General features: G+C 42.5%; 1 protein-coding gene across 2 annotated transcripts in view; it reads right to left on the bottom strand.

Annotated features, from left to right (window-relative positions):
• The window catches only part of CHN1 (chimerin 1), a 127448-nt gene that overhangs the window by 51174 nt on the left and 52259 nt on the right, over positions 1-24015 (bottom strand). For both annotated transcript variants that reach the window (XM_064162298.1, XM_064162289.1), the window contains exon 7: positions 17316-17604. In XM_064162298.1, the coding sequence (XP_064018368.1) occupies positions 17316-17604 (289 nt within the window). The remainder of the gene's footprint in view (positions 1-17315; positions 17605-24015) is intronic.

Below are 24015 nucleotides of genomic sequence, written 5' to 3'. Positions count from 1 at the left end.
ACAAACCAGAGTTTAAGTGATGGAAAAAATATTGCCCAATATTGCTGCTGGAAATGACTGCATTAAAAGTGAGTTCATTTGGTAATGCATTGTGCAATGTAATTAGAGTGTGTTAGCATTCTTTGGGAACGTTTTATATTTGCACTGATGTGCTTACCAGAAATGCCCTGAAGTGCTCTTGTTTTAGTAACAAGGAAACATTAAAAAGCAGTGATCTTAGGGGAAGCCAACAGAAAAGTAGCTGTTGTTCAGTAGTTTTGGACCTATAACCTACTGGTCACTGCAGCCGACTCAGATCTAGGTCACCGGCTTATGTTGTTCCTAGTGGCAGGACAGGTTGTAGATTTGCTTCCAGCAGTTACCAGTACAGGGCCTTGGAAATGACAAGCTGAAACTGGCCACTGGCAAAGAGCATCGGCTGTGACTATTCCTCTTTCAATAACTGACAAGGCAAAACCAATTAACACTTCCTGTTCCAGATAGCAGCATCAAGGCAAGCACTTTCCAATGTCAACTGACACATTTCTTTCCTATTTTGGTATATAACCATGGGGCTAGCTACAGCAAAACCAAAACACCTACAATACCTGCAATAACAAGCTCTGCATTTCACAGTATCACAGTATTATCAGGGTTGGAAGAGACCTCACAGATCATCAAGTCCAACCCTTTACCACAGAGCTCAAGGCTAGACCATGGCACCAAGTGCCACATCCAATCCTGCCTTGAACAGCCCCAGGGACGGCGACTCCACCACCTCCCCGGGCAGCCCATTCCAGTGTCCAATGACTCTCTCAGGGAAGAACTTTCTCCTCACCTCCAGCCTAAATCTCCCCTGGCGCAGCCTGAGGCTGTGTCCTCTTGTTCTGGTGCTGGCCACCTGAGAGAAGAGAGCAACCTCCTCCTGGCCACAACCACCCCTCAGGTAGTTGTAGACAGCAATGAGGTCACCCCTGAGCCTCCTCTTCTCCAGGCTAAACAATCCCAGCTCCCTCAGCCTCTCCTCCTAGGGCTGTGCTCAAGGCCTCTCCCCAGCCTCGTTGCCCTTCTCTGGACACGCTCAAGCATCTCAATGTCCCTCCTAAACTGGGGGGCCCAGAACTGAACACAGTACTCAAGGTGTGGTCTAACCAGTGCAGAGTAGAGGGGCAGAATTACCTCCCTGCTCCTGCTGGCCACACCATTCCTGATGCAGGCCAGGATGCCACTGGCTCTCTTGGCCACCTGGGCACACTACTGGCTCATGTTCAGGCGGGTATCAATCAGCACCCCCAGATCCCTCTCTGTCTGGCTGCTCTCCAGCCACTCCAACCCCAGCCTGTATCTCTGCATGGGGTTGTTGTGGCCAAAGTGCAGCACCCTGCACTTGGAGCTATTGAACCCCATCCCATTGGACTCTGCCCATCTGTGCAGGCGGTCAAGGTGCAGAGCCCTTCTGCCCTCCAACTCAGTCACATCTGCCCCCAGCTTAGTGTCATCTGCAAACTTGCTGATGACTGACTCCATGCCCTCATCCAGATCATCTATGAAGATGTTAAAGAGGATGGGGCCCAGCACAGATCCCTGAGGGACACCACTGGGATTGGGCTGGTTCTGGAAGACTTTGCTAACATTAAGTGACATAGCTTTTAGTGAGCTCAGCAACTGGCACTCTGTATCCACTGAAGGAGGAGTGGTAATTCTGGGCATCTCCTTCACACTCCACAGGTACAAATACCACTACAAAGGTGTTCATGGACATGAGAGAATGCACACAGACAGGAACTCCCTTGCTTTGCAGCAGCTTGTTACTACAACAAGCTCTTTCCTCAGGAAAACAACCTGCATTAAAAGGGGGCCAGCCCCAGCCAAACTTCTTATATACAAAAATGGAACTAGGAGCTGGTAGAGCACAGAAGATTCCACCTCCCTTCCAGCACCACCATTCCTCAGGCAAAGTGTGCAAGACAGTTCATGAGCAACCAGAGAAAAACACCACAAAACACCAGAATTAGACTGCAGTAAATCCTTCAGAAAAAGCCTGTCCTTTACAGCTTTCTTTTACTCTTTTCCATCTATCCTTCCACGCTTCCATTCTTTATAACTTTGGCTTAGGTCTATCCTATGTTTCTCTCCTCCTGCCAGGAGCTTTGGTCATGGATGTGAAAAGCTGAACAGTAAGTTAAAAGCACTGCCTGGGACAGGTACTCCTCTCTCCAGACAAGGCAGAAGCAGAGGGACTGGGATAACTGTTCACATAATCGAACTATTACACTGTTACACGTTGCTAAATTAGGGCCAGAGAGGTCTGTCGTGCAGCTACGAGACAAAGGAAAAGAAACTGATGGAGCAAGGAGTTCTGCCTAAGGGAGAGACCCTCAACTGGCCAGCAGCACGCAAAAGGCTGTTCCATCTCACTCCAATTCAGTCAGCATTTTCTATTTCAATCCTGCTGTTGTGACTGAGGCATGACTGACATTCATTGCAGCAAGGGCTCACTTCAGCAAAAGCTTCTTGTGACATGTCAAGGGAGACTGTACTCCAAAAAGACCTTCAAAGTAATTTATAAATGCCACAAGACAATGTGCTCTATAGGAGTGGTAACAGTCAAAATGTAATTTAAATTGTCAGCTGTGTGAGTGCTACTCTTCTGGCAAATGCTCTGTTGCTAATGTCATAACACCATAACAGAAAACAGGGTGTCTAGGCTAAGCTTCTGAAACCACACGGTACTGGTGAGAGTCTTATTTCTCATCTGACTCTCACTTTCATATGGATTTCCTTAGATAAAGATAAGAAAAAAAGATCAAGAAGACACATCAGAAACCTTGAGCATACCCTTTGGTGAGGGACCTGACCTGTCTCCTAGCAAGTAAGTGCTGATGGCAGCCAAATTGTATGAAACAAATGATTTACAACTCTTCCTATATGATATTAAGAATTGTATTGCTAAAGCAGTTTCTGCAATAAGCTTCTCTATTTTTTTTTTAACTGAAAATGTGTACATTTAGGGATAACAACAACCCTGTAATCCAAAATTAATTTCTATTACTATATTTATCAGGCAATTATAATTTATTCCTCAGGGAACAGGAGCTTTGGCTACCATATTTGGCATGACATGGGCAAATGGTATGGAAATTTCTTTTTATGTCTCATTAATGTTTTCCTACCTGATGTGTAATGCTCATTTCCCATTAGTCTAGTCTGGCAGCCTAATGTATCTAACATTAGCCTTTTTTTGTGGTACACAATAATTCAATTTGTGTTATAATTGAAAACTGCAGCTCATTAATTTCTACGCTCTTTGTATTTCAGACTACACCTGCTCCTTTGGCACATTCTCTACTTTGAATCTGTCCACTTCTTCCTGAATAAGCCATGTTGCTATGATACATGTGCCCTCACAGTTTATTTCCTCAACTTAACTTTCACAGTATCACAGTTTCAGTCCATAACCACACTTATCTAGCATAAACAGACTAAGAGTGCAAAATCTCCTAACACCGCCTCAATTATTAGCTGATTCAAGCCACGAATCAAGGTGAAAACAGTTTTTAACTGGAAGGAATAGCAGAGATATGACATGTACACATAACAGTCCTGCAAAATTTATGATGGTGAAAATCTGCTCACAGACCACCTCACTGCAGAAAAATGACACAGTAGGCTTACCCCTAGCGTCCTTCAGCACTGCTTGCAGAGTCTGATTATCGGTTTCCTAGGTGCGTGTGTGTGTCCATAGACATTGCCATATCAGTGATTTGGGTCAAGCTCTACATTAATTACATACAACACAATTAGGCAGACTTGGAAAATTAGACTCTTGAATAGGCTCCCATTAGCCTTGCATAAATCTCTATTTAAATCAGGACTGACCTGAAGCTTGCAGTGAATGAAAACCTATTATGAGGACAGACTGAAAGAGTTGGGGCTGTGCAGTCTGGAGCAGAGGAGGCTCCCAGGTGACCTTCTTGTGGCTTCCCAGGATCTGAAAGGGGGCCTACAAAAAAGCTGAGGAGAGACTTTTTAGGCTATCAGGCAATGACAGGACAAGGGGGAATGGAGCAAAGCTGGAGGTGGGGAGATTCAGACTGGACGTGAGGAGGAAGTTGTTGAGCAAGAGAGTGGTGAGAGCCTGGAATGGGTTGCCCAGGGAGGTGGTTGAGGCCCCATCCCTGGAGGTGTTTAAGGCCAGGCTGGATGAGGCTCTGGCCAACCTGCTCTAAGGTAGGATGTTCCTGCCCATAGCAGGGGGGTTGGAACTAGGTGATCCTTGTGGTCCCTTCCAACCCTGACTGATTCTATGAAATCAGAGTGGAATTTGCAATGGAATTATATATTCATCATAAAGTAAAATTATCAGTTATCATCAAATTATCAGTTTACTGGCACTCATAAAATCTAATCCCAGATCACATTCTCAGAGAAGGTTTGTTTTACATTCTGCTGACCAGTCTTCCTGTTTTCCCATTTCTCCTTTCCCATGTGTGATTCATTTTTCCTATTTATTTGCCCTTAGTTTCCAAATTGACATTTTAAACTGCCTCTGTCATGAAAATTTTCATAGAATCATAGAATCAACCAGGTTGGAAGAGACCTCCAAGATCATCCAGTCCAACCTAGCACCCAGCCCTGTGCAGTCAACTAGACCATGGCACTAAGTGCCTCATCCAGTCATTTCCTGAACACCTCCAGGGACGATGACTCCACCACCTCCCTGGGCAGCCCATTTCCCTAGAGGAAGCTGTGATGGTTATAAATCCTTATTTGAGGCAGGCAATCAAGAAACTGTCACCTCAAATGGTCAAGCCCAGCATCTTTGAAATAAATTTAAATCACCTTTTGATTTGAAAACTTCATCTTTTTTGAATGATTCAAACTAGGGCTGCCAGTGCCCCTCCCTGGGACACATTAGGGCTATGGCAATTATTTACCTTTTTGGAGAGAAGCAGTCATTGGCACATACACAAAACAGTTCTGTATAACCTGTTAAACAGGAGGTTTATTTTGGGGTTTTGGGGTTTTTAATTTGCTTTGGAGTGTTTGGTTGTTTTGGTTTGGTTGGTTGGTGGTGGGTTTGTTGTTGTTTTGTATATGTGGGTTTTTTTGTTTGTTTGTGGGTTTTAGTGTGGTGCTTTTTTGTTGTTGTTTGGGGGGGGGGTTGGTTGATTAGTTTTTTTCCCTCAAGTCTGTGTTTGTGGTTTCTTGGAATATAATGTTTAGTTTATGTCAATTTTCAGTTGAAATACACTGGTCCTAGTTCAGTAACTCAAGGATCCAGCATTTGAGTTTTCAGAGGCATATGATCTTTGAACAGAAGCTCTTATTTTGAGTATAGGGCAAATCAAAGCTAAAGGACTGAGTCTGGGGTATAGTTTCATCTCTTAAATTCACTGTCAATGAACAAAATGTTTATCTAACACAATTGCTACCTTTTTCCTTAGTAACATTTTTCATCTCATGTTACAGGGCAATGTTTTATCTGTGTTGCCACCATCAACTAGCAATTTGAGTGACACTGCTCTTAAGATTTCTAGCACTGATGTTTGAATTTTCAACAACAAAAATAGCCCAAGAGAATTAACCTGCAAGGCCCATTAAAAAATTACCCAGTAAGCTCTCAGCATTATAAACTTGCTGAGCTTTGCTTTGCCAGCTCCAGTGTGTGACAAAGGTGATTGGCAGCTTCCAGGCACCAGGCTGCAGGTGTGTAACAAATGCTAGCAAAGGGTTGGAGGTTAGAGTGAATAAGAAGCTGTCACTTAAGAGACTGAGCACTTCAGATCCAGTAAAAGATAAGAAAACCTGCTAGGTTTTGCAATTTTTGTGCATTTGTATTTAACATGTGGTTAACATCATCCAGTTCACAGAAATGCCTGAATGCAAATGTAATTTGTTGTCGTATTAACTTTGGGAAATCACAAAATCATAGAAGCAGCCAAGGTCGGAAGGGACCGCAAGGATCACCTAGTTCCAACTCCCCTGCCATGGGTAGAGACATCCTACCCTAGAGCAGGCTGGCCAGAGCCACATCCAGCCTGGCCTTAAACACCTCCAGGGATGAGGCCTCAACCACCTCCCTGGGCAACCCAGTCCAGGCTCTCAACACTCTCATGCTGAACAACTTCCTCCTCACATCCAGTCTGAATCTCCCCACCTCCAGCTTTGCTCCATTCCCCCTAGTCCTGTCCCTCCCCAGCTTTTTTGTAGGCCCCCTTCAGATACTGGAAGGCCACAACAAGGTAATCTTGAAGCCTCCTCTTCTCCAGACTGAAGAGCCCCAATTCTTTTCAGTCTGTCCTCAGAGGAGAGGTGCTGCAGCCCTCAGAGCATCCTCGTGATGACTTTTCCAGCAATGCAAAAATCATCAGAAATCTTCAAACAATAAACTATTTGATACATGGTATAAAGTACAGAGCTTTAAAAATACTTCACCATACATATAAAATGGAAATTAGGAATACAGCCTCTCCTATTTTCACAGTTCCTCTACTCTTTTCTCAGGAAGGGGAAAAGCTGCTTGTTTAAAGTGCTTCTAATTTAATTCACAAATTGGAAATCATAAAAAGATTTAAATTGCATGTTTTAATATAGGGCATTACACTTTGTGATACTAACTCTAACGTTCCTTAGGCAAACTATTTCAAACTCCTTTAGCTCTAAACAAATGCAATAATAATCCTCGCTAAAAAGCAATATAATGAAGCTCATATTATAATGCACTTAAGACTATTAGAAACACATGGAATCAACCAGGTTGGAAGAGACCTCCAAGATCATCCAGGCCAACCTAGCACCCAGCCCTAGCCAGCCAACTAGACCATGGCACTAAGTGCCTCAGCCAGGCTTTTCATGAACACCTCCACCTCCCTGGGCAGCCCATTCCAATGCCAATCACTCTCTCTGCCAACAACTTCCTCCTAACATCCAGCCTATACTTCCCCTGGCACAACTTGAGACTGTGTCCTCTTGTTCTGTTGCTGGTTGCCTGGGAGAAGAGGCCACCCCCCACCTGGCTACAACCTCCCTTCAGGTAGTTGTAGACAGCAATGAGGTCACCCCTGAGCCTCCTCTTCTCCAGGCTGCACACCCCCAGCTCCCTCAGTCTTTCCCTATAGGGTTTGTGTTCCTGGCCTCTCACCAGCTTTGTCACCCTTCTCTGGACACATTCCAGTATCTCAACATCTCTCTTGAATCGAGGAGCCCAGAACTGGACACAGGACTCAAGGTGTGGCCTGATCATCTAGTAGTTATCCTGGAAGTTGTATGGATGCAGGGAATATCAGTACAGAGATGATGAGCATTGGAGCAACAACTGTTCATCAACTGAGAATCAGGTTTTTCAGCGTGACGATTCTTACCTTGCTTAAACAGTAAGACTGTAAGCACTGTGAATGCCAGAAGCAATGCTGTCTCTAAGTGCTGATGCCACACAGGGAAAAATTATATATAGAAAACTTAATGCTCTGAAAGTTAATGATCAAAGGAAGACTTTGCAAGATTGTCAAGAGTTGCTGTCTTCACTGACGATGAGGGTGACAGGTTTGAAGTAATATAAGCAAGCAGTTTATTGAGCTTAGTAACAAAACCATTTTCCTTGCTTTGGCCAAATTTAGAAAAGAAAAATGTTCAGCTAGAGACTAAAACTAAGCAGGACAACTTTTATCTGAAAATATATTTTTTTTTCCTTGGCTAAGACTGGAATTAAAAAAAGACTGGAATAGCTTGGCTTCTGTGGAATTAACTACATACAGGATAAATGGTTGTCTTTGTTGTTTCATTTTTCTTTCACAATCTATTTCATTTAGGCACCTCTAACTACTTCTCTTTTCTGCTGCCACTTCTAAAACAAGCATTTCACTCTTCATGGGTCTTAAGGGTTTGGTAACCACTTATGAATGGGCAATTATTAGTGGAGCAGATGTGCCTGCCTATCAGGAGATTCTCTAACCAAACAGGGGGTGACACACCAGACTGCCCCAGCTTCACATCCTTTCCATCTTTGTAGAGAAGCTAGACGACACGTATTTGTACTTGTATGTAAACAGCAACCAATGTAAAATGCTTCCTGCTCTCCCATTCAATAAAAAACATACCCCAAGCCCTCATTGCAAGCAGAAGGGAAAAAAAAGGGATGATCTTGATAATGATAGAAGTATGAAGAGAAAATCCCTGCTAGTCAGACTCGGCACAGATTTACGCAGGCTACACCAAGTTGCAGAAGCTATAAAACACAAGATATGCTGGGCTTTAGTTCATAGCCAAAGGTGCTACCAATCTCACTTCCTGCAGCCCTGGCTTTTCTTCAGGCTTCTCATATTCAGCTAGTGACCAGACCTGACCTTGCCTAGTTTATGAGATTGGACACAATTGTGGCCCAAGGTGATTATCGCCAACTATACACTGTCACATTATAAAGTCTAAGCAAGGTAAGAAACTTGTAAATAACAAAATTATCCTTTTACAGGGCTTTTAATTCAATAGTCCAGTCTGTTTCCTGCACAAGTGATTAGTAATAGAAAATAATTAAGAGATGCCAGATGGGAGGAGGAGTTTAAAAAAAACAACAAGAACCAAACTCAAAACTCATGCAGCTAAGGAAAGGGAATAACAATTGAGAGAGCTGCCAGCTAGCAACCCACCACAGTCCATTACCATCCAAGAAGCTCTTTGTGTAAGCAATAAATGACAACTACACACCTGCCTTACAGGCTGCTCTGAAAGAGATCCACCTTCTCCTTTCTGTGGCCACTGCATGGGTTGTTAAGTTGGGAAAAAGCATAAAGCCAAGGGAAACTACAGGGTGGTCTTTGGCCCTATTTTTTGGGTTTTTTTAAATTAAAACCTATTCATATATGACTATGAGACTTCCCCACCATACAGCTAGGCAGCCTTTTATGGAAACCTCAAGTATAAGGCCCATAGAGTAGGTAAGCAGCAGACTCTTACAGCATGTTAGGACTAAAGCCATGATTTCTTTCCAGTGCTCATCAGGAGCTTAGCTGGACCTCTGTATTTCTGTGTCTCATCTACAAAGATCCATGAGGATGGAAAAAAGTACCTCTCCCTCTTTGATGAGTGCTCCAAGAAAGCTATCCTCTTTGGCTCTGCAAAGGGCAATTGCTTCCTCCTCTATGCACTAGCCTATCCCAGTTAAAAAGGGAGGAAACTTCTGTCAGTGCACATAAAAAAGAAGTTAAGGCTATATGTTACTTTTTGAAGAGCATTAAAAAACATAACCAGATCCAAACCACCAAGAATTAGAATCCTTAGAAAGAACTGCTGGAGAAGGCTTCACACTCACCTCACAACACTGGGAAACACACAAAAGAATAATAGCTTATTCATTGCTAATGGTTTCATTTATCAGTAACAACATAACCAGTATTCTTCAGATTTAATTGCACAGCAACTCCACTGCTTTACAGGCTGTTTAACAGCTAGGTACACTACTCATTTTACAAAGGCCCAATCAGACACAGGGCACACATGTAGGGTAATTACTCCCACACTTTTGCTGAGGTCTGGCCTGTGAGTCTGGGGCAGCAGAGCCCCTGATTTCCCATGGCAGCTGCCCGTCTCAGTATAATAGACACTAGACTTTCTGAAGACTGCAACTGTGTACATCTCGCTTGCCAAATGGCACAAGGACCACACTTGCACGAAGGAGCAGAAAGTAACATGAAAAGTTGTTTCAGCAAGCAGTCAAGTGACTTGTAGCCATGATGAAAGGCTGAAGCAGCATGCTGATTCTCAGCTGTGCTTACCTACAAAATGAAGGAAACCTCTCTACAACAGTAGCACCATGATGGGGTGGGGAGGGGGGCTTGCTGTGCATTTGTAATACAACCTGACTTAAGTCAGTGGTCTGATGTCTGTGGAGCCTTATTTGTTTTGAACCTTGTAATACTAGACCAGCAATATGCAGTCAGGCTATCAACATGAGCAGGTGACTTTCATGTTAACCTCATACATTAATGTGTGAGCACAAATTAGTGTGCTTTGGAGGCATAGGCACTCACGGAGAATCAGGCAGGTAAGGTCCTGCATGGTTAACTGCACTCAGCTGGGATGCTATTTGTAACCTGCAGGAACTAAATAAAGTGCAGCTGAGCACTGAGCAGAGCTGACAAGAGGACAAAAAATATGAAATCTTTTGGCCTGAAAAAAACAAGGGAGTTATAAGAGCATAGGAGGAAGTTCTTCACAGAGAGAGTGATTTGCCATTGGAATGGGCTGTCCAGGGAGGTGGTGGAGACACTGTCCCTGGAGGTGTTCAAGAAAAGCCTGGATGAGGCACTTAGTGCCATGATCTAGTTGACTGGCTAGGGCTGGGGGATTGGTTAGACTGGATGATCTTGGAGGTCTCTTCCAACCTCATTGAGTCTATGGTCCTATGTTTAGTACCAGAGCTGAGCTGTAAGTCCAATGAGAAATTAAAAACCAAGTCTGGCTTGCTAGTTGATCCTTTATTATCAAGAGATACTGGAAAGAGAAAACATAAATATTCTTAGACCTGAGGATAACATGAGCAAAGGTTATGCTTCATTTGGAAGTTTTGAATCTTCAACAAGAGAAGTTTATAAATCTTTTTAGTGTATCAATTCTACTGCTATACTGAACATAAATATGGGCTTAGATTACTCTCAGTGACTGTGAGTAGAGAAAGTGCCTTGCAGTTTTGAGAAAAGAATTTTCTTTGTGCTGATGTCTGCATGCTGGATAGCACATTTGATTGGCTCTCTTTTCTCAGGTCTTAATCATAGAATCAAGCAGGTTGGAAGAGACCTCCAAGATCATCCAGTCCAACCTAGCACCCAGCCCTATCCAGTCAACTAGACCATGGCACTAAGTGCCTCAGCCAGGCTTTTCTTGAACACCTCCAGGGACGGCAACTCCACCACCTCCCTGGGCAGCCCATTCCAATGCCAATCACTCTCTCTGGCAAGAACTTCCTCCTAACATCCAGCCTAGACCTCCCCTGGCACAACTTGAGACTGTGTCCCCTTATTCTGTTGCTGGTTGTCTGGGAGAGGAGATCAAGCCCCACCTGCCTACAGCCTCCCTTCAGGTAGTTGTAGACAGCAATGAGGTCCCCCCTGAGCCTCCTCTTCTCCAGGCTAAACACCTCCAGCTCCCTCAGCCTCTCCTCATAGGCCTTGTGTTCCTTGTGTTCTAATAAACCTATAGTTAAGCTAAAAATCTGTATGCTTATAAGAAGTCATCACAACCATTTGCAACCTTAGTTTATATTGTATTTGCAATATGTAATGACATATATAACACTAGATCCCCACTGACATAAATGCTAATGCATAGAAAGGGAAGATGCAGAAGAGAAAAGACGGGGCAATCTCTCCACAGTTTGATGCTGGGATGGCTACCCAAAGGGCAGGTTTGTCTTTCATCCTCCTAGGAACTTTACTGGTATTGGCAAAATTGTCTGTGCTTTGAAGTCTCTGCTGAAAGATGGGCTAAACTCAGAAGCAATAAATAGTTTTTTTCCCCCCCCTTTCCACAGAGCTGTGTTTTATTTATAAATTACATTAAACTTAGAGAGTGATTGTCATGGACACCCGCACAGGGACTGCAAAGGAGTGTTTGTGAGAAAAGAGTTGACAATCTCCTCAAGTTAACCCCTGGGATTCTTCAGTGCTCAGTCTCACGTGTATTTAAATGTACTTTAAGGTAAACATTTATTAGCTGTACTTTTAAAAACATTATTGCTTTCTTGCTCTCCTTGTTACAGCTACAGCTTGTCTAAAATTAATTCATGGAAATATGTAACGTCCAGGTTCACTCTCAAAGTACACTTTTCTTCCTTGAATATTTACACCACATCTTCTTTTTAGTTCCTATTGGTCCTAACATTGGCATTACTGGCACCAAACAGTGTTCAATGGCCTTCCTCCATCACAGACTATGCTAAGGGGGCTTATGCTTCTACAGCAGCCTATTGTAACTTCCTTAGCTACGTTTTCTAGTGTCATTTCGCTGAAGACAATGTAAATCTTGGTGAATCATAGAATCAACCAGGTTGGAAGAGACCTCCAAGATCATCCAGGCCAACCTAGTACCCAGCCCTAGCCAGTCAACTAGACCATGGCACTAAATGCCTCATCCAGTCTTCTCTTGAACACCTCCAGGGATGGTGACTCCACCACCTCCCTGGGCAGCACATTCCAGTGGCAAATCACTCTCTCTGTGCAGAACTTATAGCAGATCTGACTTAACAGGTTTGACTGAGAGCAGAAGTAGAAAAGAAGCACTGACATTTACATCAGTGTCAGTTCAAGGTTGGAAAGAGACTGCTCCATCTGCAAACATCCATGCTTTTGTATGTTGAGGCTGTTACGAATACATTAGGAATGTACAGAGATTGCAATTAACTTTGTGATGTGGATTGACTTCAGAGGCAGGCTTAAAAGCATGTTTGCTACTAAAATGACACAGATTTACATTTTCAGATCTCCTTGTACATGGTTGCAGACAACCAGCTTTCACTATAGAGCCAAAAATGCTATCACGACTAAGGTCATTAAAAAGAGAACAGAAGAGTGCTTTTTGTTGGGTGACTGCTGCCACAAACCTCTCAGTTCTTTCCATCTGTAGGAATTTAACTGAATGTAGTACAATCTACAAGGGCTCTTTAATTGATTTGTAATCACTGAAGTTTCTTGAAGAAACAGCACTTATCACCAAACATGAATAAACATGATTCAGTTACTATCCTAACTTCAGCATTTCATGCCAATAGATGGGATAACTCACATCTAATTATTTTTCTCATATCAACTATTGAATCTTGCATAAAGCACTCATACAACTTCTTAATGTCTCAAAAAAATGTCAAAATGGGAAAAAGCAAACATGTTTTGAAAGGCTTTTGAGAAGAACTTTGATACATATAGCCAGGTATTTACTAATCTCTGACAGCTACTATTTTTATGAGGTATTTAACTGAATCAAGTTACCTGCTACAAAGCCACAATTACCTTTGAGAGCAGAGAACATTCAGAGATGTGCCAGGATTCAAGGCAGAAAAGGGACAGTAAATCTTCTGATACTGGCCATTATTTCCACTTCCACACTAGGCCATACAGACTGAATCCACAGGGGTGGATTCTTTCAAATGACTCTTAACATACAGACTGCAATGGCTGCACAACTGAGCTCTTAACAACTGTTTTGGGAACCAGCACTGCCTTTTTAGCATGGCAGCTAAAATATCTGTTTAAAGCACTGGAGTGTGACAATCACTCTCCTGCTTTCCATTTCCACTCCTCCAGTTATCTCTGACTATTTATTAATCCTTTCATAGGTTATAAAAATAATAAAATCATTAACCAGGGATTTTAATTTTTAATCTATACTTGTATATGGTAAGCAATCAAATTCCTTCTCATAAGCAGTGAAGCACATGCTGTGCAGTGCATTATATTCTCATACTTTTCCTATTAAAAACTGTATCTTAAGTCACAACACAAAATATTGTCTCTTGGAGGGCTTAGTACTTATGAGTAGTGAGACTGGGAGGTGATCTGCTGGAAAGCAGTCCTGTGGAGAGGAACCTGGGAGTCCTGGTGGATAATAAGTTAACTATGGCACAGCAATGTGGCCAGGAAGACCAATATGGGATCCTGGGGTGCATTAGGAAGAGTGTGTCCAGCAGATTAAAGGCAATCTGTTCCAATGTTCCACTATCCTCATGGTAAAGAACTGGTTCCTAGCATCCAGTCTAAATCTATTTTTCTCTACCTTGAAGCCATTGCCACTTGTTCTATCACTACAGGCCTTTGTAAACAGTCTCCATCTTTCTTGTAGGCTCCCTTCAGATATTGGGAAGTTGTTATTAGGTCTCCCTGGAGCCTCCTTTCCTCCAGGCTGAGCACCCACAACTCCCTCAGCCTGTCCTCATAGCAGAGGTGCTCCAAGCCCCTGATCATTTTTGTGGGCCTCCTCTGGACCCACTTTATCAAGTCCATGTCCTTCCTATACTGAAGGCTTCAGCTCTGGACACAGTACTCCAGGTGAGGTCTCACCAGAGCAAAATGGCTGAATCACCTCACCTAAAAAATCTTAAACAGTGCAGGACCCAGTATGGAGCCCTGAGGGACATCACTTGTCACTGCTCTCCATCTGGACTTCAAGCAATTGAACATTACCCTCTGGATGTCACCATCCAGCCAATTCCTTATTCACTGAAAGGTTCACCCATCAAATCCATATCTCTCCAACTTGGCAAGTAGGATACTGGGGGGGAGGGAGGGTGTGACAAAGGCCTTGAAGAAGTATCATTAGTATGATAAATAGTCATTAAATACCAGCTACTGTAACCTGCAGATAATGTATAATGTAATGAGGCTAAAGGGCTACTGTTGCAGCACCCAGATTTTGCTCTTTTGATCTCCTTGGAACTTGAACTATTTTCTTTGCATTGTTAGAATTGTATTGATTCAGTGATTTAATTTTTATACTGAACAACAGGAATCATTCTGCCATCCCTCTCACCAAAAGAAAAAGTACCTGACCTATTTATAAACGTCCTATAAGAAATCTTCTTTGCATCTTGGTTAAATGATTCACAAGAAGGCAGATACTACATTATTACTAATTGAAGTTTCAAAGTAAATATCAATAAGAAGCAGAAGCCTGCAGAGAAAGGGTCAAATGACTTCTGAGCAACTTAGTAGAGGACATATATATTTCATTATTATTATTTTACCAAAGAGAGACACTGAGTCTTCTGTTTAAGTGGAGATGTAATCTTCCTCCTGTGTTCCTTGCTGCTAGCATGTTAACTTTTTATAGTAGGTAGGCTTTTAAAGAAGTCAGAGAAATACCTCCTGCAAATTATGTGTCAAGGAAGTATATATGTTGCTATTTCAATCTTTTTAAAAACAAAGTTAACTGCCATATGGGATTCAGCTACCTGCCTGTAAAGTCCTCCAGTCAGTCAGTTATGTTCACCACACTGAACATGAGACAGTTCTAAGAGGCTATCAAGGTGACAGCTTTAGTGGTCGTGCAAGTAGTTGTGCCCCTCAGACAAGTGGTGAGAGATGCTTAGAAAACCCCACCAAAGTCTCCTCTTTCCACCACTCCTACACTGCACATAGCCACCACTTATCCTAAGGCATTTGTTGAGGCCACCACCATCTTTCTCACCCTTCCCATGCTCCCCACATCCTGTGACATACAGAGGAGGGAGAAAGGATTTAGCAAGTCTTAGCTAAATGCTGAGGCTCACTCCAAATGCTAAGGTTGCTACTGGGATGGGGTGTTACAGGCTTGAATGCCTTATTCATCCTGGAGATTTGCTGGGAGAAGCAACACTGGGTACTCTGTGTCACCTTCCAGCAAAACCTCTGACAGATGTAAAGGCAGCAAAGATATCACCTCTGCTCCACTGCACAGTAAAAAAGATTATGCTCTACCTTTCCTGTGCAGCCACAGGTAGCAACCCTAACTGGCTAATGACTTGGAAATTAAACTGAAATCTCCACATTTAAGTGCACCGTCATGCCTCACTGTGTTCACATCGACATGGTTCCAAGACAAATAGAGAGAAGGTTCAAAAGCTGGGCTTCCAGCCAGAAAACACCACTGCTTTTGAACCATGTTGCAGATGAAGCCACTTCAGCTGTTTATAACTTCCAGAGAAACGGACCGGGGTGTTGTAATTACACAATTCACCTCTCTAAAGGTTTTTCACCTAAAACTTCTATCTGTGAGAAACATGTAATAGTTATTGAGCTATTTGAAGACAAGATGCTTCAAAACAATGTGTATACCTTATGTCTGCCATAACACCATGGAAAAAAACAACACTTTTCAGCAATAATAACCAAAATGCCTTTGCTACGAAAAAAAAATTCACCAGTCTAAAATTGCTGTGACACAACAGTGTTCTGTTGTCACTTGAAAGCTGCTAAATGCAGGAATGGTTCATTTTACCAAGAAACACAAAGTGGTGACTTCCAGAACCCTTACAGAAGGCTTTTACTCAGGCTCCGCATTATAACGCACTGTCTATGATTAAATGAGTCAGAAATAAATCCAAGCCAACCAAAGCCAAAAGATCCCTTTGAAACAACAGACTGCCAGTCAGCACTGGTCAGGAGCTACTGGTAGCTAACAGGCAGCAAATTGGGTATTTAATGTGGTCGGGTAGCTTCAGTAGCCCCCTCCAACATTTCTTTTGTCAAAATCATTTGGCAAGAGTGAAGATTCATAGGTTAAGTTGGATGCTTCTGAGAAAATTCATTGCAGAAGGACAGGCTCTACTAAAGGAGGATTTGAAGGACCAAAACTATGACCTGTCTCTGTGGAGTCTGTATGGAGGTTAGTTTCACTGGAACTGAAATCACAGACATATTTCTGGTTGGAAAGACAAGAGATGATCCCAACTAAGGTTAGAATTTCTTCTGAGAACTAAAAACATATTAGACACTCCTAACATAATTCTAAAGTGTGAAAAATAGGGGAGCATGAGACTACTGTACATGCATGAACACCTATGCACGTGCCAAAATCACTTTCTTATGTCAGCTTTTCAATAAATAAACTAAATACTTTCACATAAAACCAAAACAATGTAAATTCCAATACGTTCAGACTCCATCACATAAACGAAGTTCCAGGCAGCTGCTGTGTCTGTCTCGTTCATTATTCAATATTTCTGTTTTCACTGGTTCTAAGATTTGTTTTTCTTCTATAATCCAAGCCACAGTCAGTTCTCAGCTGATACTGCTCTCTGAAGAGAGCAATCCTTCTTCATAAGCCTAGCTGAGACCAAAAATAGTTCTGTCAGCTTCTGACAGGCTGAACTTAGCCAAGTGAAATGTTTTAATGTTTTATTAACTTAACGAACAGGCTTATTTAGATTGTGGACAACTTTAGTGTCATTGTATACAGACTATTGAACAGATTATGGCATTAATTTATTTGTAGAATGAGGGAAATACTAAGAAATATAAGTTTTGACCAAAGGGCAGGTTTTGTATGCACTGTAAAGACATAAGATTAAATATTCTTAGCCATTTTGTAATAAGGTAGTGGCTTATGGTAGCATCTACAGCTGCAAAAATACCTGAAGAAAAGCATTTCCCAATGAGAAGTAACTGCATTCCAAATCAGAGAAATCTACAATGTGCAAAAATTACCATTAAAAACCTCCTATAAGCAGCTTACATTTTACTTCTAATGCAGTACTTAAATATGTAAACTACATCACTATAGATACCTTTAGCACTTTATAGTAGAGGGTGAGAGTTAGAAGTACAAAATCAAAAGTCTAACAGAAAAAAGAGTGTGGGTTAACAATTGCTTACCCTCTTTTCTGCTACCTCATCCTCTCCTGTAGAATCTTTGCCATCATGTTCATCTCTCAGGGTTGGCATATTTTTTTTGTGTGCTGGCTCTCTGTTTAAAGTTGTATATCCTATGTGTTCATAAATTGGATTTATTGTCATCTTGGCAATGTATTCAGCTGCCTTCGTTTCAATATAAAGAGTAATCAATCCATCTGTCACCAGGTCATGGATGGACTCAAAACGTTTCTCCCCAACAAAGTGCTTTCCATCGTAGTAGAGTCTGAAGTTTCTGGTTTGACTTCCAAATCTGCCTCAATGAAATGGGAGAGTATTTTTTAAAGAACAGTAAGCAAGCCTTTGCAAACAGTAAAAAACACTTTATCACTTCAAGCTGTAACTATGATTCTGTGTCTGGTCCACACAAGGCTGAAAAACTCAGCTGCCACTTAGCACAGATAGGAAGCAAATGCAGATAGACAGCCAAAACAGTGACTGCCCCAGAAGAAACTGCTTGTTTCCTTATTCTTTTAGCCTCCCTATTATCCCACGAAAAAAAGCTAAATATTACTTCATACTCTTTAGTTTTTTTTTCAGTACTTTACGATTGCATTGCTGTACTCAGTTTGCTTGGCTCTGATATGAAGAGCTCTTGTAATAGAGTCCTCTATTACAGCTGATCAATATGGACTTCTGGTGGTGTCTCGGACCTCTGCACCCCAGCTTGCTTTCAGGAAGAGGCCATTCAGGGTTCAGTTAAGCTCCAGTGCCAACAATTACACTGAAGCAGAACCGTTGCCAAAATCGGAGCAGCACAGGACAAAATGGCACAAGGGCAAGCATTCTTTATTCCTGGCCAAAGGCCAAAGACTAACTCTTTAAGCTTTGTACAAAAGTCCTTCTGTGCTATGCCTGTTAAGTTCTGATCTGCAAGCAAATCTTTGTAACATGCAGGATATATAACACAAAAGCTATCTGATGCTAGCTGCTCTGAGGTCAGTGTGGAATAGGATTTCAATATAGGCTCTTAAAGCAACCATAAGAATGCCAATTTACCTGAATATGAGTACATTTTAAAAGCCTGCACTTAGAATCTGCAACAATTTTCTGCCTAAAAGCAACCTAAATGTGTGAAAACACACCAGTGTTTGCACTTGGCAGCAACCAACGCATTTCCTGCGGAGAAGACGGAGGCAAAAAGCTGCTTTCACAGCTCACTCCAGTGTTATTCCTTGGTCAGCAGCAAAGGTGGCTGCTCAGGGCACTGGGACCCCTTGTGAGGTCAGACCTGTCAAATAAATATTAAAAACCAAGTCTGAAAGGATGGATTGCTTGCTTCTTACAATCAAATGCTTCATAGGAGATCTTAAGGAACAAAGTAAACGCTGATGCTCTGATGAACTGGCTCCTTTTCAACAGGGCCATGGCAAACAGAGGAAAGCATAATTTGATAGCTTTCCCCAGGTGAAATATTGCATTCTTCCTGTAAATATGAGAAAAAAACCTCCCACTTGTTCTGTGATGTATTATTTTTTCTCTTGTGTTCCAAATCAAAATGCCAAACCTTCCCCACCCCCCATCAACAATCTGAAAGTGGCTGTAACTTCAAGAGCTGCTATTTTTACATAACGCTCAAAGGGGGGGGGTGTGGGAGCCCTCAGGAATTCATGTTCTGCTCAGTAAGAAAAGAGGACATGACGTGTAGGAACTACCTAGGCATTTTACTGGTAATGAACTGGTATTTCTATGCATACTTCTACGTCACACAACCTAAGAGTTCACTGAATCAAACCGAAAAGCAAGAAATTACAAAGTGACAGGAAGAAAAACATATTTACCCCATGCCAATTTCATCACAAGATGAACACAAGTCATTCAGAACGTAGAAAGCTAACACCCTAAGTCACTGCAGAAGGTGTAGGAACATGTTAAGATACATTCTTCAGAGCACCTTTCTGCTTAACATAGTGTACAGAAAACAAGCTTCAGCCATAAGATGTACGCCCTGCATTGCCTGCACAGTTAGAGCAATCAACCTAAGCCAAGAGTCCTCAGCACCTGGCAGTGCCAAAGTGAAGAACCTTCACTGTCTTCTGTTTGAGTCAATGGGAATAACATATATAGAGCATGTACAAGCACTGTGATGTTAAAATTTGACAGGAAAACCACATTTGAAAATGAAGAATAAGGGGCTGTGCTAGTTTGAGCCTAGCTAGAATGTTTGGGTGAGAAGAAGTAGATTATAGGCTGTGGAAGGAAAACAAGGCTGAAGTCTACCTCGCTCATAGGCTTGCTGAGATGCATAAGAATAAGAATCAAAACATAGACTAAGCACTTCTGCTGGGGAGCTCCGAGCTGCATTCCCTCTCTACCATTTCTTTAATTAATCCACTTTGCTTCCTAACCCCTGGCTGAACCTCCATTCTTCCTTGGGACTGGGGTAAGGTTGAGAGGGGTAGGGGGAAGGTGAAGGGGCAGTTGTGAGCTCCCCCTGGGGACTCAGGTTTCTGGGAGGGCTGTTGTGTTTCTTTATTACCTTTTACCTTGTATATTTCTGTATCTAACTGTATGTACTGTAACTATCTGCGACAAGGCTGGTGAGAGGCCTTGAGCACAGCCCTACGAGGAGAGGCTGAGGGAGCTGGGATTGTTTAGCCTGGAGAAGAGGAGGCTCAGGGGTGACCTCATTGCTGTCTACAACTACCTGAGGGGTGGTTGTGGCCAGGAGGAGGTTGCTCTCTTCTCTCAGGTGGCCAGCGCCAGAACAAGAGGACACAGCCTCAAGCTGCGCCAGGGGAGATTTAGGCTGGAGGTGAGGAGAAAGTTCTTCACTGAGAGAGTCACTGGACACTGGAATGGGCTGCCCGGGGAGGTGGTGGAGTCGCCGTCCCTGGAGCTGTTCAAGGCAGGATTGGACGTGGCACTTGGTGCCATGGTCTAGCCTTGAGCTCTGTGGTAAAGGGTTGGACTTGATGATCTGTGAGGTCTCTTCCAACCCTGATGATACTGTGATACTGTGATATATTGTGCTAAGCTGTAAATAATAAGCTTCATTCAATTTCCAGAGCCAGCTGAGTCTTGTCTGGGTGATTTCCAAAGTGGGGGGTGGGGAACACCCAAACCATCAAAGGGGCCTTAAATGACAATATGCAATCGAGTTATTATTATTGAGAGATGTAGCAGGTGAACTGCCACTCCAGTTAGTTACATGTGCTCTGCTGCTACTCATAGCAGTTTTAAATAAGCTGAAGGTCACTCATTGCTTTTAGCTTTCTAGAAGAGAAAGTATCACACTAATCAAGGGAAGGTAAGGCACAGAACTGCTATTCAGGCTTATCACTAAGTATACGTATTGTCTTGACTTAAGTAACATCCTTCAGAGTCTAGAACAAAGTTCTGAAGAACAAGGTGGCCAAATGTAGGAAATGACCAGAGGTTTTTAGAAGATGAATCCTTGGCATACACAAGCGAGTAGATGCATGGTTCTACTCCAGCTGTCTTTTACCGAGCAGCACCCCTGTGCTGTACATCTGCTGCACATAAAGTGTGAAAGATACCACAAGGAAAAGGATTTCAAAAAGTACATAACTTCTATCCCTCTGCTCCTGACACACATTTCAGCACACCAGCATCTTATAGAAAACATTCCACAGTTTTAATTCTTTAACAGTGTCTTACACCTAAACATTTCTCTTGTCAACCTTGCAGATTGAAACTTCCTCCTGTGTGCCTCTGGGCAGCTGCACAGCAGTTTCTTTTGGCATGTGTGGCCTTCCAAAGGTACAGTCAACTTTTTTTTTTTCATTAAAATACATTAGAATAATTTAACTATTACCACTTAAAGCTATTTAATAAGCAAATTACTCTGCATAAGTATCCTCATGGAAAAGATGCTTGCATATCTGCTGCAAGAGGTGAACATGAAGTGGTTTGCCTTTATTGGATTTCCCATTCATTCCAAATAATTTTTCTCTATATCAATTTCTTATTGAATATATTTTGTGGAAATATTTTTTCCCAAGTAGAATCTTATTAGAAATATGGAGGAAAAATCCCAAACAACCAAATGTCTATGAATCAACAAAACACCAACCTTTTACAATGACTGTACAAGCAATAACACGTCTCAGAATCCTTTTTGTTTCTTTCAAATTCATTAACATTTCTTTCTGATCACACAATGATGCTATTTTGATCTAATTGCAATGTAAATGCCAACATACATGTCCAACAACAAATTATCAATTAAAAATTAATCATTAGTCTTACTTAAAATTATGGTTTACATTTTTCCATTAGCTAGAATATTTACTTATCTGAATCATTACTGCAGCCTGGTTAATTATATATCACTGTAGCAACTAAGTTGAGCCAAGATTTGATATTCCAGCTTCCTGATGGTCTCTTCCTAAAGGCAAGCACTAGTACCAGCTGGTTTTTGTTTAAGGAATAGAAAGCAGGACACAGATAATGTATGTTTTGCTTTTGGTTTAAACAGAGGAACATTAGATGTTTTTCCAAGAAAAAGAAATAGACCTCTGACATGTCAAACAGCCTCATTGTGTTCATTCTGCATTTGTTTGCAAGCAGCAGGGCTACAGATAAAAGACTTTTTATATTCCAGGTTGTCTGAAAAGCAATCACTGTCTAGTCCTTTTGGTTGCCAGTGAGGCTGAGTGGGTAACAACGTGGGAAAATGTATTAAATGGTAGAGCAAATGTGGCTTAGTATAAAGGACTGAGGAGCTGAATTAGGTATCATAGCATGAAAGAGACAGGCTTCAGACTCAGCCACCTAATCTATATGCAGCATTCACTGATGAGACAAAAGGAAGAAGGACCAAAACCCCATTTCCACTTTCTTACCATCTAAGAAGATGGATCTTACCATCCACATACAGAACTGTACAGTAGCTATTCACCTCTTTCACAGGCTGTTTTATGATGAGAACAGTATCTAGACAAAGACATTATTTAAAATGTGTAGCTGCAACTAAACCACAAAATTAACAGCCCTCAGGGCCACTCATGTCCTCATTAGATTCAAGCAACTTCATGCACTGAGCCTCGAGATCACTTGGACTTAATCTCCCCTTGGAGAAAAAGTGTTGTAATGCCCTTTGTGGCCAGAATGTAGAAGACTCACTTAAAATTAGGTGTCAGAATTTCAGCTTTAACTTTTGAAAACTCTCAAGCAACACTTAAGACTGTAGTCTTGATATTCCACAAAAAGCTCTACGTATGCAGTCTTGCAATCAGAGATGTCTCCTAATCAAGCTGTGCTCATGTGAAAGAAAAATGATTCCACAGATCCCCTTTTGGCCCATTTCCTTGTCAAAGAAACACAACACTTGCATGTAGCCAAAACCTCTTCTATGCAATTACTCCTAAAGATCTCCTATTCTTTAGAGCAGCTCTTTGCTCTTCCTGGTTTGTGGGGTTTTTGGAATCAAAGAATCAGTCAGGGTTGGAAGGGACCACAAGGATCATCTAGTTCCAACCCCCCTGCCATGGGCAGGGACATTCTACCCTAGACCAGCCTGGCCACAGCCTCATCCAGCCTGGCCTTAAACACCTCCAGGCATAGGGGGCCTCAACCACCTCCCTGAGCAACTCATGCCAGGCTCTCACCACTCTCATGCTGAACAACTTCCTCCTCACATCCAGTCTGAATCTCCCCACCTCCAGCTTTGCTCCATTCCCCCTAGTCCTGTCACTACCTGAGAGCCTAAAAAGTCCCTCCCCAGTTTTTTTGTAGGCCCCCTTCAGATATTGGAAGGCCACAAGAAGGTCACCTCGGAGTGTCCTTCAGACTGAACAGCCCCAACTCTTTCAGTCTGTCCTCATAGAAGAGCTGGTCCAGCCCTCTGATCATCCTCATGGCCCTTCTCTGGACACACTCCAGCATCTCCACATCTCTCTTGTCATAGTGGCTCCAGAACTGGATGCAGTACTCCAGGTGGGGTCTCACCAGAGCGCAGTAGAGGGGGAGAATCACCTCCCTCGACCTGCTGGCCACACTTCTCCTGATGCAGCTGAGCATCTGGTTGGCTTTCTGGGCTGCAAGTGCACACTGCTGACTCATGTTGAGCTTCTTATCCAGCAGCACCCTCAAGTTCCTCTCCTCAGGACTGCTCTCCAGCCAGTCACTGCCAAGCCTGGATTTGTGCTTGGCATTGCCTCGACCCAGATGCAGGACCTTGCACTTAGTCCTGTTGAACCTCATGAGGTTGGCTTGTGCCCACCTCTCCAGCCTGTGCAGGTCCCTCTTGAAGACATCCCTGCCTGTAGCATGTCTGCTGCACCACACAGCTTGGTGTTGTCTGCAAACTTGCTGAGGGTGCACTCAATGCCTCAGTCCTTGGCTCTGACAAATATATTTAATTTGTTTGTTATTCTGTATGGCTATTATTATTATTATACATTTCTGAGGATGAACAAGAAACTGTGAAATCATCCCAGGTTATCTGCCTGGCAAACACCATCATCTCCAAAACCTTAACCAGTAGTTTACAGGAACATGGCATGCATAAATGAAATAAATGCTGTAGGGATGGAAAGTAAGGGTGCATTTTAGACAAGTGGAGACAACAGACCCACATTGTCTGATACAGCTAAGAAAGGTGGCAGAGTATAGTCCTATGACATTTGGAAGGGCAGCACTGGCTGTCTGACTGCATGACAGTTTAGTTGTGCATGGGAAAAAGTGTGGCATCCTACAG

This window comes from Pogoniulus pusillus, chromosome 2 (assembly GCF_015220805.1).
Source record: "Pogoniulus pusillus isolate bPogPus1 chromosome 2, bPogPus1.pri, whole genome shotgun sequence".
NCBI lineage: Eukaryota > Metazoa > Chordata > Aves > Piciformes > Lybiidae > Pogoniulus > Pogoniulus pusillus.
Note: the sequence above shows the minus strand (reverse complement) of the source record. Positions and strands in the feature narration are given on the sequence as shown.